At 43.4% G+C, this 15065-nt stretch overlaps 1 protein-coding gene across 1 annotated transcript; it reads right to left on the bottom strand.

Moving 5' to 3' along the window:
• Positions 1-495: 495 nt before the first annotated feature.
• On the bottom strand, positions 496-14053 carry LOC132820850 (G-protein coupled receptor 151-like). Its single transcript, XM_060833198.1, has 3 exons — positions 14027-14053; positions 12921-13019; positions 496-1932 (listed from the first exon to the last, which is right to left on the bottom strand). Exons 1-3 carry the CDS (start codon positions 14051-14053, stop codon positions 496-498), a joined length of 1563 nt encoding a protein of 520 aa, XP_060689181.1.
• Between the last annotated feature and the right edge of the window lie 1012 nt (positions 14054-15065).

Genomic DNA, 15065 nt, shown 5'->3' with positions numbered 1-15065 from the left:
TTAGGTGATTCCTGAAGCCTCTTGGTCAACATGTGACCATCTGGACTATGCTTCCGCCTGGTGATATTCTCATTCAAACCACGGCAATTGGAAACACTCTTCATAAAAGCCAACATCATTCGTAGGTCTAAATTTACCAAAAGTTCACCAGCAACCAAAATGCAAAACAGAAAATTATCCAAATTCTGGAATGGGGGCGTTTGGATCAGATGAATCACTGGAGGGAGAAAGTCAAAGACCCTTGGATAGGTGTTTCAGGAGGAAGATTAGAAGATTGTTTCGATAGTCCAATCCATTTGGAGACTGAAAATCTCTGTGAAGCAAGCAAGGTCGGTAACAGGCAGTTTGTGAGCACTGGTCTGGAATTCTATAGCATGGCTAAACAAAGGATATAATTTTTAAACTCTTGCAAAATGTAAGAATGACTTACTTGGACTTGGGAAAATTTGGAACAGCTACAATATTTCAGGCCTTTGCACAAGTCAATGTTGTTTGTTAGGAGCTTCCTTGACGCTCCCAAGGAATTGGGTCATTGTTTTCTGGTGGTGCTGTATTTTTCCTGTCCTGCCAGAAGTGCTGCACATCAGGTGGGATGTTCTGCACCACATCTTGGCAGGTGACCACCTCTTGGCAGCCTGAGATGGTGGGCAGGGCACTATTGGTCCCCAAGCTCTTCTGACCCAGAGTTCTGGGCAATACTGCAGTCCCTTCAGAACCTCTAGTCCTGGGAATCCCATGACTGGCTATCTGACAGATGCTCCTCACACCATCCCTAAAGTCCTGGGAGGCAGTCAGTAGTGCCAGGGGGTTGAGAGCACCATTGGTGAAAAGCAGCAGCTGGGCCAGGACTCGCAAAGCATTGGGTGGGCGGGGGCCACTGGGCTTCCTGTGCCTGGCCCATGTCCACACCACCCAGTCTGGCAGCCACATGACAGCAAATGCAACACTCAGCCCCCACAGCAGAAGGGTGACCCTTCTGGCCTGCGGCTCCCTGCGGTTGGGTGTGCGATCCCTCCGGGGTGTGTGAAGCAGCAGGGATTTGACATGGAAGATGATGGCAAAGGTCATAGGAATCCCATAAGCAACCAGTGGGTAAGCCAAAGCATAGGCACTCATGAAGTTAGCAGCAGTCGGGGGGACCTCCAAGACACAGGATGCCAACTGTTGGGTGTGCCCAGCAGTTGAAAAGAGCCATTGGGGGACAGGCAACAGGAGAGCAAAAACCCATGCACTACATGCCAATGCCCATACATGCGGGCACTCCAGGTGTTTGTGTTTTGCCAGGTGGCCCACATGCCTGTATCGGGCATGCCCCACCGCTGCCAAGGTGAAGCTCTTGGCCAAGAGGCAGGCATGCAGGAGGTACTCGGATGATTTGCATAGCAGCCAGCTTGGTGACCAGTCCAGTCTGGGGGTAGTGGAGATGCGTAGGGGGGCGCATAACAACAGTAGAAAGAGGTCAGTGACACTCAACAACAGGATCAAGCCATGGACTGCTGTTTTCTTGCCTTGCCTGAGGTCCCTCAGCAGGACCATCACTACCAGACTGTTGCCCACCAAACCAACCAGGCAGATGACCCCCAAGATGACGGGCAATGCCACTTTCAGTTCTTCTCCCTCAAGCGCAGGGAAGCCGCCAGTGTATTCCAACTGATCGCCGGAGCTGTTCATGGTGCTGAAAGATGCCGCTGCCGGAAGCCCTGGAATCTCCGCGTCGCCGAATGGAAAGTGAGCGCTCCGGGCTGTGGAGCTGTCCAACAGCCGTGGTTCTGAAATAACAAAACCAGAGCTTCGGGCAGAGGAGCTGTCCGGGGACTGGAGTTCGGAAACGGGAAAATTCGAGCTGAGGAGCTGTCCGGGAAGTGCTGGTGCTGAAACTGGATAATCAGAGCTTCGAGCTGAGGAGCTGTCCCAGGATCGGTCACACCAATTCTAGAAATCCAGAGCTTCGAGTAAGAAACTATCAGTGGGTCCGTGGAGCTGAAACTGTTAAGGTCAAAGCTTCCAGCCGATGACCAGTCTGCAGAGCTGTCGTGCTCAAGCTGAATTTAGGAACTGTTCGGGATCCGCTGGTGCTGAAGGATGGCAATTCGGAGGTTCGAGCAGAGGAGCTGTTCAATCTGTTGTGGTGCTGAAAAAGGGACTCCAAACAGAGGGGAGAGAGAGAAAAAGAAGTGAAGTGGGCGTGGGGAAGGGGAATGATGTTAGGGGTTGTTACAACCAAAACCTGGAGAGTCTTTAAAATAAATATTTCGACAAAACAAGAACATTAGGTTTCTGCCCAGTGCCTGGAAGAATGATATCCAACTAATTCCACAGCCCATCCTCAGAATCTGACGCTGCAATTCAAAAGAAGTTAACTCATTGCAAACCAGAGCTTTGCATGCCTCAAGTTAAAAAGCAGACTAAAGCCAAAGTACAAACACATACATATAGACTTTTATCACAGGTGCATTGCTCACACTAAGTTAGCCAGACTTACATTTCCAGATTCATTATAATCACTACCGTCATTTATATACATTAGTCATTGTGTTAAAGAGAATAGAGCCAGGAAGAAGAATTATATTTCTCTTTAGGACATGAGTTTGCATCATCTGGAGTACACTGCTTAAAAGGACAATACAAGTAATCTCAATATTAACTCCTAAAAAGGAATAGATGTACACATGATAGCCAATATTTGCCAGATCAAGCAAATGAGATATAGGATTAATTGTATTTCTCTTTCAATGCAAAATGCTGACATTTTATGAAAGTGATTTCAATTCAAATAGAGAATAAAAAGGACTTGCACTGATGTGGCACATTTCATAACTTCATAAAATGATAATATGCTTCTCACTCTGTGAAGCACCTTTGACATAAGACCTATATATGGAAAACAATGGCCAATTTGCACACAGCAATGAACCAGATAATAATCATTACATAATCTATAAGACTATAAAACCATAAAACATAGGAACAGACAGTCAATTCAGCCATTGCATCTGTTCTGCCATTCAATGCAATTATGATGTATCAGATAATCCACAATTCTACTTTCTTTCCTTACTCCCATAACACTTGATTCCCTTACTGAATAAAAATGTATCTATCTCAAACTTGAATATACTTAATGAACTACAGCCCTCCGTGGGTAAAGAATTTTGTGTTTTACTACTGTCTGACAGAAGAATTTTTCTGATATAATTATCTTAATCGGGCAGTCATTCACTCTGAGACTATACCCTCATTGACTGTCCCACAAAGGGAAATAACTTTCTATATTTACTTAGTCAAGTCCCCCAAGAATCTTGCATGTCTCAATAAAGTTGGCTTTCATCCCTTTAAACTCTCATGAGTACAGGCCCAACCTTTTCAAAATCTCCTCATTAGAAGTCCCTCCATACTTGAGATCAACCTCATAGAGTCAGAGAGTCATAGAGATGTACAGCATGGAAACAGACCCTTTGCTCCAACTCATCCATGCCGACCAGACATCCCAACTTAATTCAGTCCCACCTGCCAGCACCTGGCCCATATCCCTCCAAACCCTTCCTATTCATACACCCATCCAGATGCCTTTTAAATGTTGTAATCATCCCAGCCTCCACCACTTCCTCTGGCAGCCCATCCCACACATGCACTACCCTCTGCATGAAAATATTGCCCCTTAGGTTTCTTTTATATCTTTCTCCTCTCACTAAACCTATACCCTCTAGTTCTGGACTCCCCCACTCCAGGAAAAAGACATTGTCTGTTTACCCTATCCATGCCCCTCATGATTTTATAAAGCTTCATAAGGTCACCCCTCAGCCTCCAATGCTCCAGGGAAAACAGACCTAGCCTATTCAACCTCTCCCTATAGCTCAAATCCTCCACCCCGGCAACATTCTTGTATGTCTTTTCTGAACCCTTTCAGGTTTCACAACATCCTTTCAATAAGAAGAAGACCAGATTTGCGTGCATTATTCCAAAAGTGGCCCAAACAATGTCTTGTACAGCCACAACATGCCCTCCCAACTCTTGAACTCAATACTCTGACCAATAAAGGAAAGCATCAAAATCAAAACTAGCCTTCTTCCAATTTAGAACTTCAACTGTTAGATCTGGTCGATCCTTTTCCATCACTATTTTAAAACTAATACAGTTATGGTCACTGGCCCCAAAGTGCTCCCTCAATGACACCTCAGTCATCTACCCTGCCTTATTTCCCAAGAGTAGGTCAAGTTTTGCACCTTCTCTAGTAAGTACATCCACATACTGAATCAGAAAATCTTCTCGTACATACTTAACAAATGCCTCCCCATCTAAACCCTTAACACTATGGCAGTCCCAATCTATATTTAGAAAATTAAAATCCTCTAACATAACCAACATTATCTTACAGATAACTGAGATCTCCTTACAAATTTGTTTCTCAATTTCCCACTGACTATTAGGGGATCTATAATACAATCCCAATAAGGTGATCATCCATTTCTTATTTCTCAGTTCCACCCAAATAACTTCTCTGGATGTATTTCTGGGACTATCCTCCCTCAGTACAGCTGCAATGTTATCCTTTATCAAAAATGCCACTCCTTCTCCTCTCTTGCCTCCCTTTCTATCCTTCCTGTAGCATTTGTATCCTGGAACATTAAGCTGCCAATCCTGACCATCCCTGAGCCATGTTTCTGTAATTGCTATAATATCCCAGTCCCATGTTCCTAACCATGCCCTGAGGTCATCTGCCTTCCCTGTTAGGCCTCTTGCATCGAAATAAATGCAGTTTAATTTATCAATCCTATCTTGTTTCCTGCCTGTCCTGAATGTTTGACTCGCTTCTTTTCTCAACTACACCAGTCTCAGATTGATCTCTTTCCTCAGTATCTCCCTGGGTCCCTCTCCACCTCCCCCACCTCCCCCCAGCCCCCCAACACCACCACCAACTTTACTCGCTTAAACCCCGAATCTTTTCTGGATTGCTTCCTAAACCAGCGTGACTTTCCTTAATTAAGGGGCCCAAAGCTGTTCTCAGTCTTCGGGTGTGATCTTACCAGTGCCTTGTATGATTTTAGCAAAACTTCCCTATTTTTATACTCCATTTCCTTTAAAAACCATTTCAGTCATATTGCCTGACATATAAATATTTCTTGTAACACTGGGAAATTCTCTTTTCAGTTAATAAGTCAACTGAAAGACAGCACTGTTGATAATGCACTCCCTGAATGTTGCAATAAAGTTTGCCATCCCAAATTTGGTGGTCCTGAATGGGATTTGAACTCATTATCTTCTGACCCAAGGCTGCGAATATTACAAACGGAAAGGTGGCAACATTGGAGATGTTGCTTCAAATGAACTCACCAAAATTCATTAAAAATGTAGTCAGGCTTCCAAGTCACTGTGTGGTGCAGAAATTATATATTTGAAAATGTCTGCAAAAAAGTTATTTCTTGAAGTTTCCAATTGTTGGAAATTGTGTTCGATTGTTGTAATATGTAAATTAGATTCATTTGCAAAATCAAAGAACAACACTATTAGTTAGAAAAAAGAACAAATTTAATTTCTAATCTTTAAGTGTCAAGGAGAGCTATAGAACACCGTGCTCTTGAATTCCAGCTGTTCTAACTAAAAATCTATTTGTGTTGCTGGTGTGATAAGCAAATGGATTATTATTACACAAAAATAGAACATTTTGGAAACAATTAACAGAGTCAGACAGATTCTGTGGAAACAAAAATATGGGAATAACTTTGTTTATGCTACCTGATCTATATCAAAATTCCTGAATTGTTTATTTTTATCCTAAATTTCAAGTTGCAAAACATTTTTGTCTGAAAGTAATATGTATGTCTCAAAAATCATAATAGTGACATTTTGAATATAAATGTCTTCTATTTACAAATGATGTACAGGAAGGGATATTCACATTATTTGATAACATTGCAACCTGGCTCACCTCTTTAACTATATTTGTTCCTAACAAAACAATTACCATTTGTTTTGGAGGAGCAGGAAAGCTACTGTTGGCTGGAAAAAGTGAGGTCTGCAGATGCTGGAGATCAGAGCTGAAAATGTGTTGCTGGAAAAGCGCAGCAGATCAGGCAGCATCCAAGGAGCAGGAGATTCGACATTTCGGGCATAAGCCCTTCTTCAGGAAACGTCGAATCTCCTGCTCCTTGGGTGCTGCCTGACCTGCTGCACTTTTCCAGCAACACATTTTCAGCTACTGTTGGCTGTTGAATTCTTTTTTTCCATTCTACTCCAAATAATTCCTGCAAACCAGTAGCCCAATAGGTGAAAGGGGGCTGGCTGCATTGAGAAAGTGTTTCAATTCAGCCAGTACTTTTGCTTGAAATTTGATGTCCCCATCTTCACTTCATTCATCAGGAAATAATCATTTTGGTCCAAAAACATGGGACTTTCATTATTAAGTCTTGGAGTGCGTTCTGGAGGATGCATGTAGCCAGCGATAGCAGATTGTGGTGGAAGCTGATACAATAATTAATTTCATAAATTGTGCAGATATAACCATCAAATGAATTATTTCAGCACTGTGGTGAAACATTAGTGACTATGAGACAGATTGGTTAGCTCTTTTATAGAGCTGGTACTGGTAAAATATCCAGTATGACTCTATGATTAATGCAATACTGTAACATGGCTGGAAACAATTTACCAGCTTGTTTTTATATCAAGTTTCACTTCCAAACATAAATTTAATTAAGATGTAAAACAAGCAGCTGATGTACGAGCACCCATTTTACACTCTTGGAAACCATATCAGTCTCAGTTTCAGCATTTTTCAACTGGCAACCTAGCTTCTGGAGGGGAGAGATTTTAAAATGTATAGACTACCATTAGCCTTGTGTTTGGTTTCATAAAGGATAAAGAAAAGGAATGGGGTCAGATTGGTGATGTAAGGAATAGGACAATCTCCAATGGGAATGAGCAGCATTAAGGTACACAGGATAACAATCGCAAAATGAGCAATAGATTCAGAGTTAGAGGACTGAGTCTGACATTTCTGAAAGCACTGAGAACCTTTAGCCCTGCACAGGTATTGGGATTAGTTAGCTCAGTTGGCTGGTTTGGGTTGCAGAGTGACGCATACAGCTTGGGTTCAGTTTCCACATTGGCTGAAATCACCATAAAGGCCTAATCTTCTCAACCTCACCCTCACCTGAGGAATGGTAACCCTCAGATCTAACCACTTTCAGTCATCTCTCGCTCTCTAATGACAGAGCAAACCTGATGCCCTCTCAGGCTATAGCAACTTTACCTTACAGGTTTGTGATGAAGTTATCATTAGAGTTAAATTCTTTAAGCACATTGTCAATATTTATTTTTGTTTTCCAGTTCAACAACATCAATTACATTTTTAACAATAAAACATTGGAGTGAGATCAAACCAGATTGAACAGCATGCTGCATAAGGGAATTTAGTGTCAGCTCAGTGGTTAGCACTACTGCCTCACAGCACCAAGGACCTGGGTTCAATTCCAGCCTTGGGTGACTGTCTGTGTGGAGTTCTCCCCATGACTATGTGGGTTTCCTCCCACAATCTAAAGATGTGGTGGTTAGGTGGATTGGCCATGCTAAATTGCCTGTAGTAATCAGGGCGGCACAGGTTAGATGCATTAGTCAGGGGTAAAATGTAGGGGAATGGGCCTGGGTAGATTGCTCTTTGAAGGTCAGTGTGGAGTTATTGGGCCTGTAAATATTCTATATTGAAATTAGGGCAAGTGACCAAAACCTTAATAGCAGATTCGTTTTGTGAGTTTTTAGAGGAAGCAACAAAGATACATGCATTTAAGGAGAAAATGCCAAAGTTTAAGAACATGGCAACTTAAGCCATAGGCACCAGTTGTAGAGTTGGTGTGAGACAAGTCATGAGCAACAGACTTTCGGGAGATGTTAAGTTCGATCCATCAACTTAGATGGTGAAAAAAATTGGACTTTGACCAGGAGTGCAAGAAACTGTGACAGCTGCCTCTTAACTACCCTCGGAAATGGTTTAGTATGCCACTCATTTGTATTAGAACATAGAACATAGAACAGTACAGCACAGAACAGGCCCTTCAGCCCACGATGTTGTGCCGACTACTAATCCTCATATATGCACCCTCAAATTTCTGTGACCATATGCATGTCCAGCAATCTCTTAAATGTACCCAATGACCTTGCTTCCCCAACTGCTGCTGGCAATGCATTCCATGCTCTCACAACTCTGTGTAAAGAACCCACCTCTGACATCCCCTCTATACTTTCCTCCAATCAGCTTAAAACTATGACCTCTCGTGTTAGCCATTTCTGCCCTGAGAACTAGTCTCTGGCTATCGACTCTGTCTATGCCTCTCATTATCTTGTATACCTCAATTAGGTCCCCTCTCCTCCTCCTTTTCTCCAATGAAAAAGCTCCAAGCTCAGTCAACCTCTCCTCATAAGATAAGCCCTCCAGTCCAGGCAGCATCCTGGTAAACCTCCTCTGAACCATCTCCAAAGCATCCACATCTTTCCTATAATAGGGTGACCAGAACTGGACGCAGTATTCCAAGTGCAGTCTAACCAAAGTTTTACAGAGATGCAACAAGATCTCACGGCTCTTAAACTCAATCCCCCTGTTAATGAAAGCCAAAACACTATATGCTTTCTTAACAACCCTATCCACTTGGGTTGCCATTTTAAGGGATCTATGTACCTGCACACCAAGATCCCTCTGTTCCTCCACACTGCCAAGAATCCTATCCTTAATCCTGTACTCAGCTTTCAAATTCGACCTTCCAAAATGCATCACCTTGCATTTATCCAGGTTGAACTCCATCTGCCACCTCTCAGCCCATCTCTGCATCCTGTCAATGTCCCGCTGCAGCCTACAACAGCCCTCTATACTGTCAACAACACCTCCAACCTTTGTGTCATCTGCAAACTTGCTGACCCATCCTTCAATCCCCTCATCCAAGTCATTCATAAAAAATTACAAACAGTAGAGACCCAAGGACAGAGCCCTGTGGAACATCACTCACCACAGACTTCCAGGCAGAATATTTTCCTTCTACTACCACTCGCTGTCTTCTGTTGGCCAGCCAATTCTGTATCCAGACAGCTAAGTTCCCCTGAATCCCATTCCTCCTGACCTTCTGAATGAGCCTACCATGGGGAACCTTATCAAATGCCTTACTGAAGTCAATATACACCACATCCACAGCTCGACCCTCATCAACTTTTCTAGTCACATCCTCAAAGGACTCGATAAGGTTTGTGAGGCATGACCTGCCCATCACAAAGCTGTGCTGACTGCCTTTAATCAAGCCATGCTCTTCCAGATGGACATAAATTCTATCCCTCAGAATCCTTTCTAACACCTTGCAGATGACAGATGTGAGACTTATTGGTCTGTAATTGCTGGGGATTTCCCTATTTCCTTTCTTGAAGAGAGGAATTACATTTGCCTCTCTCCAGTCCTCAGGTACGACTCCAGTGGAGAGCGAGGATGAAAAGATCTTCGCAAGTGGTGAAGCAATTGCATTTCTCATTTCCCAAAGCAGCCGAAGACAAATCTGGTCCGGGCCTGGCGACTTGTCAATCTTAATGTTTGACAAAATTTTCAGCACATCAGCTTCCTCTATCTCTATCCATTCCAGCATGCACACCTGCTCTTCAAAGGTTTCATTTACTACAAAGTTCGTTTCTTTCATAAAGACAGAAGCAAAAAACTCATTTAGGTCTTCCCCTACCTCCTCAGACTCCACACACAAGTTCCCTATGCTATCCCTGATCGGTCCTACTCTTTCTTTGACCATTCTCTTATTCCTCACATAAGTGTATTATTCAGATATGTAAAGGTTTAATAAGGATAAAGTCAGATATAAAACCCAACAATAATGCAGCTCTATATATGATAAAGGAACAACCAGCTCAGTCAAAACTTCAAAGTCTTTTTCACTGATGTCTGGAAACTTATACCAAAACTGGGAGAGCTATTCCACAGACTACTTAAGAAAAAGCCTTACGTATTCATACTTATCAAATTATAACTTAAAGCCATCTGTCAAACACCTCTGTCATTTTACCTAGGTATGTCCTTGCCACTGTCCAAAGATGGCAATGCAGTCCTGAAGAAGAGCACATGGGAGTCCTCAATATTAGAATTATGTCGTCTTTTGACATCAAGTCATCCATGGGCATGCAGGAATACCTTGTGCTGATTACCACGTCTCAGCTGATGAACTGGTGTTCTGTAATTGACAGCAACATGCGACAGATAGAGTTAGGTGATTCCATAACCAGTAGATCAGATTAAAAAAAAACAACCCTCACATTTAGTCATGATTCATGGGAAACAATTAGATAGATAACAGAGGAGGTCAGTCCATGATCATACCCATCTTCAAGGAAAGTGAACTTCAGTACATAAACATAAAAGGAAAAGTGAAATATTTGCAAGATTTGAATTTTATAATCCATCGTAGCCTCCTGCTGAGGTGTCCACTAATTCAGATGCCAACCTTCAGCCAATTTGATTCACGTCACATGATATGAAGGAATGGTTGGAATTATGAATATGGTAAAAATCCAACAACCCCCTGCCTGAAAGTGCGCAGAAATCTTATGCTCTAGAACTACCAATGCCCAACAAAGCCCTTCCTGTGCACCTACAATATTGGGATCTATCTGACAATGTTGAAAATTCCCAAGGCTGTTTTGTTTATGAAAAGTTGGACAATTCAATCCAACTAATCCCTGCCCTGTCTGTCTATTCTCAATCATTGGTAAAGTGGTACAAGGGGTCATTGACAGTGTTATCAAGTTCCATATGTTGCTGAAATAATTTTTTTCACTGATGCTCAATTTGGATTTCACCAAAAGCATCCAGTTTCAGACATTGACTTGATCCAAACAAAAGAACTCAACACTAGACGTGAGGTGAGAGTGACTACCCTTGACATCAAGGCAGCATTTGACTAGGTGTGGCATCAAAGGGCCCTTGTAAGGTGGAAGTAATCGGAAATCAGGGGACATTCTCATTATACCCAGTACAAAGAGAGATGTTTATGGCTGTAGGAGGCCAATTACCCCAGTTGCAAAACATCAGTGTTTAACTTTTAGTGGAGTATCCTAGGCCCAAATATTTTAATATATTTTTACATTGTTCTTCTTCCCCGCTAACACAAAATACTTTCAGAAGTGTAGATATCTGCTGATAATTGCACAATGTTCAGTTCCACTTACAACTCCACAGACAAAAAGAAAGTTCATAACACCATGCAGTAAACATTCAGATTTGGACTGGCAAGTAGCATTTTTACTGGAGTGTAGGAAGTTGAAAGGTGACTTTGTAGAGGTATATAAAATCATGAAGGGCATGGATAAGGCGAATGGCAGGTGTCTTTTCCGTAGGATGGGGGATTTCAAAACAAGGGAACATATTTTTAAGGTGAGAGGAGAAAGATTAAAAAAGACAAAAAGGGCAATTTGTTTTACACAGAGAGTGGTTCGTGTGTGGAATAAACTTCCAGAGGATGTGGTAGGTGTGGGTACAGTTGCAATGTTTTAAAGACATTTGGGTAAGTACATGAATAAGAAATGCTTTGGAGAGATGTGGACCAAGTACAGGCAAGAGGGAATAGTTTAGGTTGGAATTATTGTCAACATGGCCTGGTTGGACTGAAGGGTCTGTTTCCATGCTGTATGACTCTATGACTCTGAAGTGCCAGCCATTGACAATTTCCAACTAGAGACATTCATAAGCAAAACTGAAATCAAGAGGAAACCTCACTGCTGTTTGCTGTCATAGTTGGCACAAAGGGAGATTGTTGTGATTGCTGGAATTTGATTATTTCAGTCCCAAGACATTACTGCAAGTATTCTTCATAATAGTGTCTTGATCAGACCATCTTCAACTGCTACATCAATGATCTTTCCTCCATCATGGGGTCAGAAGTGGGAATTTTCACTGATGATTAGACAATGTTTCACACCAATCTCAACTCCCCAAGTACTGAAACAGTCCGTGCAGTAAGACCTGGGCAGTGTGAAGATTTGGGTTGACAACTGACAAGTAATACTTATGTGTCCCAATTGCAGAACAAGGTTGATTTCTAATGAAAGACAATCTCACCAATGCTCTTTGTCATTCAATGGTGTTACTATCACTGAATTCCAATGGGGTTACCACTGACCAGAAACTGAATCGGATGAGCCGTATAAATACTGTGGTGTGTGTAAATCATCTCCTAATTCCCCAAAGCCAACCACAATCCGCAGCACACAAGGTATGAGTATGATGGAATGCTCTGTACTTGCCTGCAGTTCCAAAACACTCAAGAAACTCAACACCATCCAACACAAAACAACTCATTTGTTTGATAGTGCACAAGGCCAAATGCATTGCATCAGAAGTCCTCCAACAGCACCTTCAAAGCCACCAGAAATGACCAGGGCGGCTCTTGCATAGGAACACCACCAATTGCAAGGGTGGCTGATGCATAGGAACACCACCAATTCCGCACACCATAGTGACTTGGAACCATATCGCCATTCCTTTGCCATTACTGGGTCAAAGTCTGTCAGCACTGTGTGTGCACCTGAATTCTAAAGTCACTCACCACCAGTCTCCAGAGCAATTAAGTTGTCTGGTATATTTTGCAGTAGCCAGCGAAACCCACAGTCCATAAAAGAATTAAAAATAAATAAAGACAGCTAACCTGAACTACACTGCCCAAACATTTGAGCCATTACTTGGATGAGCACGTGAAGATCATCTAGAAGTTGAGAGATCACATCACCAACCTGAAGAGACTGGAAGCCCTTGAGAATGGCAGGCAGAATACCTGCTTGACAGGCTCACCCTGAACTGAGTGGGATTCAGTAGCTCCACTTATTGTACATAGTGACTTCATTCTAGTGGATGACCTTGGGTGCGTTTGGCACAAAATTAAAATAGTGTTCACCGTGGAACTGAGTACTTCGAGGAAGTACTCATTTGGGGATTCCTCATTCTCATCACCCAAACATGACTCATTGAAAATGATGGTGAAACATGTGACTGTCTAGAAGAAAAACAAGCAGGTTTCATTTCCTGACAGAACAACCCCAGACCACACGTCAAGACGACAATATTCTGAAGGTCAAGTCTTTCTCTCTGGATGGAAAATGTTTTAACCTCAGTTGCCTCTGTACTTAAACCAGACTGAATGTCATAGACATACATGATCAGCAGTGTGAAGATGATTGCCATGTCACCACCAATCTCCACCAGATTTCCAAGATTTTCCTAATCTCTTTAAATCCAAAGAAATATGGCCTGCCTTTGAATGTCAAACAAAAACTCATATATCAGCCCACACCCAGTCAGCCAAATATTCCACCTGCCACAAGTAATGAAGGAGAGATGTATCATCTTCAGGACATTCCACATCTTTTCAGACACCTCTCTGCGATACCACCTGCCCCATTGAACTCACCTCGTCCTACCTCGACCTCATCCTCTCCCACTTAGCTCAGGCACTTACCACCTACATCTGCAATACCTTTTATCTTCACTATGGACATACAATCCTTATACATATCCATGCCCCACAAGGATGGCCTCCAGGCACTCTGCTTCTTCCTCCCCAATAGACCCATCCAGTCCCCCACCACCAATACCCTCAACAAACTGGTCCCCACCTTCAATAACTTTTCCTTTAACTCCTCCTATTTCCTCCAAATCAAGACGGTGGGCATGGAAACCTGGCTGGGCCCCAGCTATGCATGCGCTTTGTTGGCTATAACGAACAGTCCCTCTTCAGTACCTACACATGCACTGTGCCCCAACTCTTCCACCCATTACATTGGTGACTGCATTGCTGCAGCGTCCTGCACCCAGGCTGAACTGGAGCAGTTCATCGATTTTGCCCACAACTTCCAACCTGCCCTCAAGTTCACTTGGTCCATCTCGGACACCTCCCTCCCCTTTCTTGACCTGACCGTTTCCATCTCTGGTGACAGTCTCCAGATGGACATTTACTACAAGCCCACAGTCTCTCTCAACTACCTGGACTACATCTCCTCTCACCCATTCTCCATATTTCTCCACCTCCATCGCATCTGCTTGGATGGGGAGACATTCCACTCACGAGCATCCCAGATGTCCACCTATTTTGAACAACGTGCTTTTCCTCCTTTCATCATCCAAACAGCCCCCTGCTGCACCTCCATTCCCAGTTCCACTGCTCTAAACCTCCCCCACCCCCAAGTGCAATAAAGACAGAGTCCCCTTGTCCTCATCAACTAACTCACCATACTCCATATCGAATGCGAGGAGAAAGTGAAGACTGCAGATGCTGGAGATCAGAGCTGAAAATGTGTTGTTGGAAAAGCGCAGCAGGTCAGGCAGCATCCAAGGAACAGGAGAATCGACATTTCGGGCATAAGCCCTTCTTCAGGAAGAAGGGCTTATGCCCGAAATGTCGATTCTCCTGTTCCTTGGATGCTACCTGACCTGCTGCGCTTTTCCAACAACACATTTTCAGCTCCACATCAAATGCATCATCCTGAAACATTTCCACCAACTCCAAGTAAACCCCACCACAAGAATATCTTCCCCTCTCCACCCTCTCTCCCTTCCACAAGGACCATTCCCTTCAATAGTCCTTGGTTCACGCCACCCCACCACTGAAGCCCCAGGTACCTTCCCCTGCAACCGGAAAAGACGCAACACCTGCTGGTACACCATGACCCTCACCTCCATCCAGGGCCCCAAACAGTCCTTCCAGGTGACACAGAAGTTCACCTATCCCTCTTCCAACCTAGTTTGCTGCATCCGGTGCTCCCTGTGTAGTCTTCTCTACATCAGGGAGACTGAATGTATACTTAGCTAACGGTTCACCAAGCATCTCCGCAGGGGCCGTCCGGACCTGCCAGTCACCACTAATTTTGATTCCCCTAATCACTCCCTTTCCAACAGGACCATCCTTGGCCTCCTCTATTGACACAGTGGAAATTGGAGGAACAACACCTCATCTTCCGCCTGGGCAGCCTACAGCCTGGCGGACTCAACATTGAGTTCTTCAATTTCAAATAACCTGCAAAGCATTCTAAAAGGGGAAGGTGAA

This window comes from Hemiscyllium ocellatum, chromosome 1 (genome assembly GCF_020745735.1).
Source record: "Hemiscyllium ocellatum isolate sHemOce1 chromosome 1, sHemOce1.pat.X.cur, whole genome shotgun sequence".
NCBI lineage: Eukaryota > Metazoa > Chordata > Chondrichthyes > Orectolobiformes > Hemiscylliidae > Hemiscyllium > Hemiscyllium ocellatum.
This window is presented reverse-complemented; position numbering and strand designations above follow the sequence as displayed.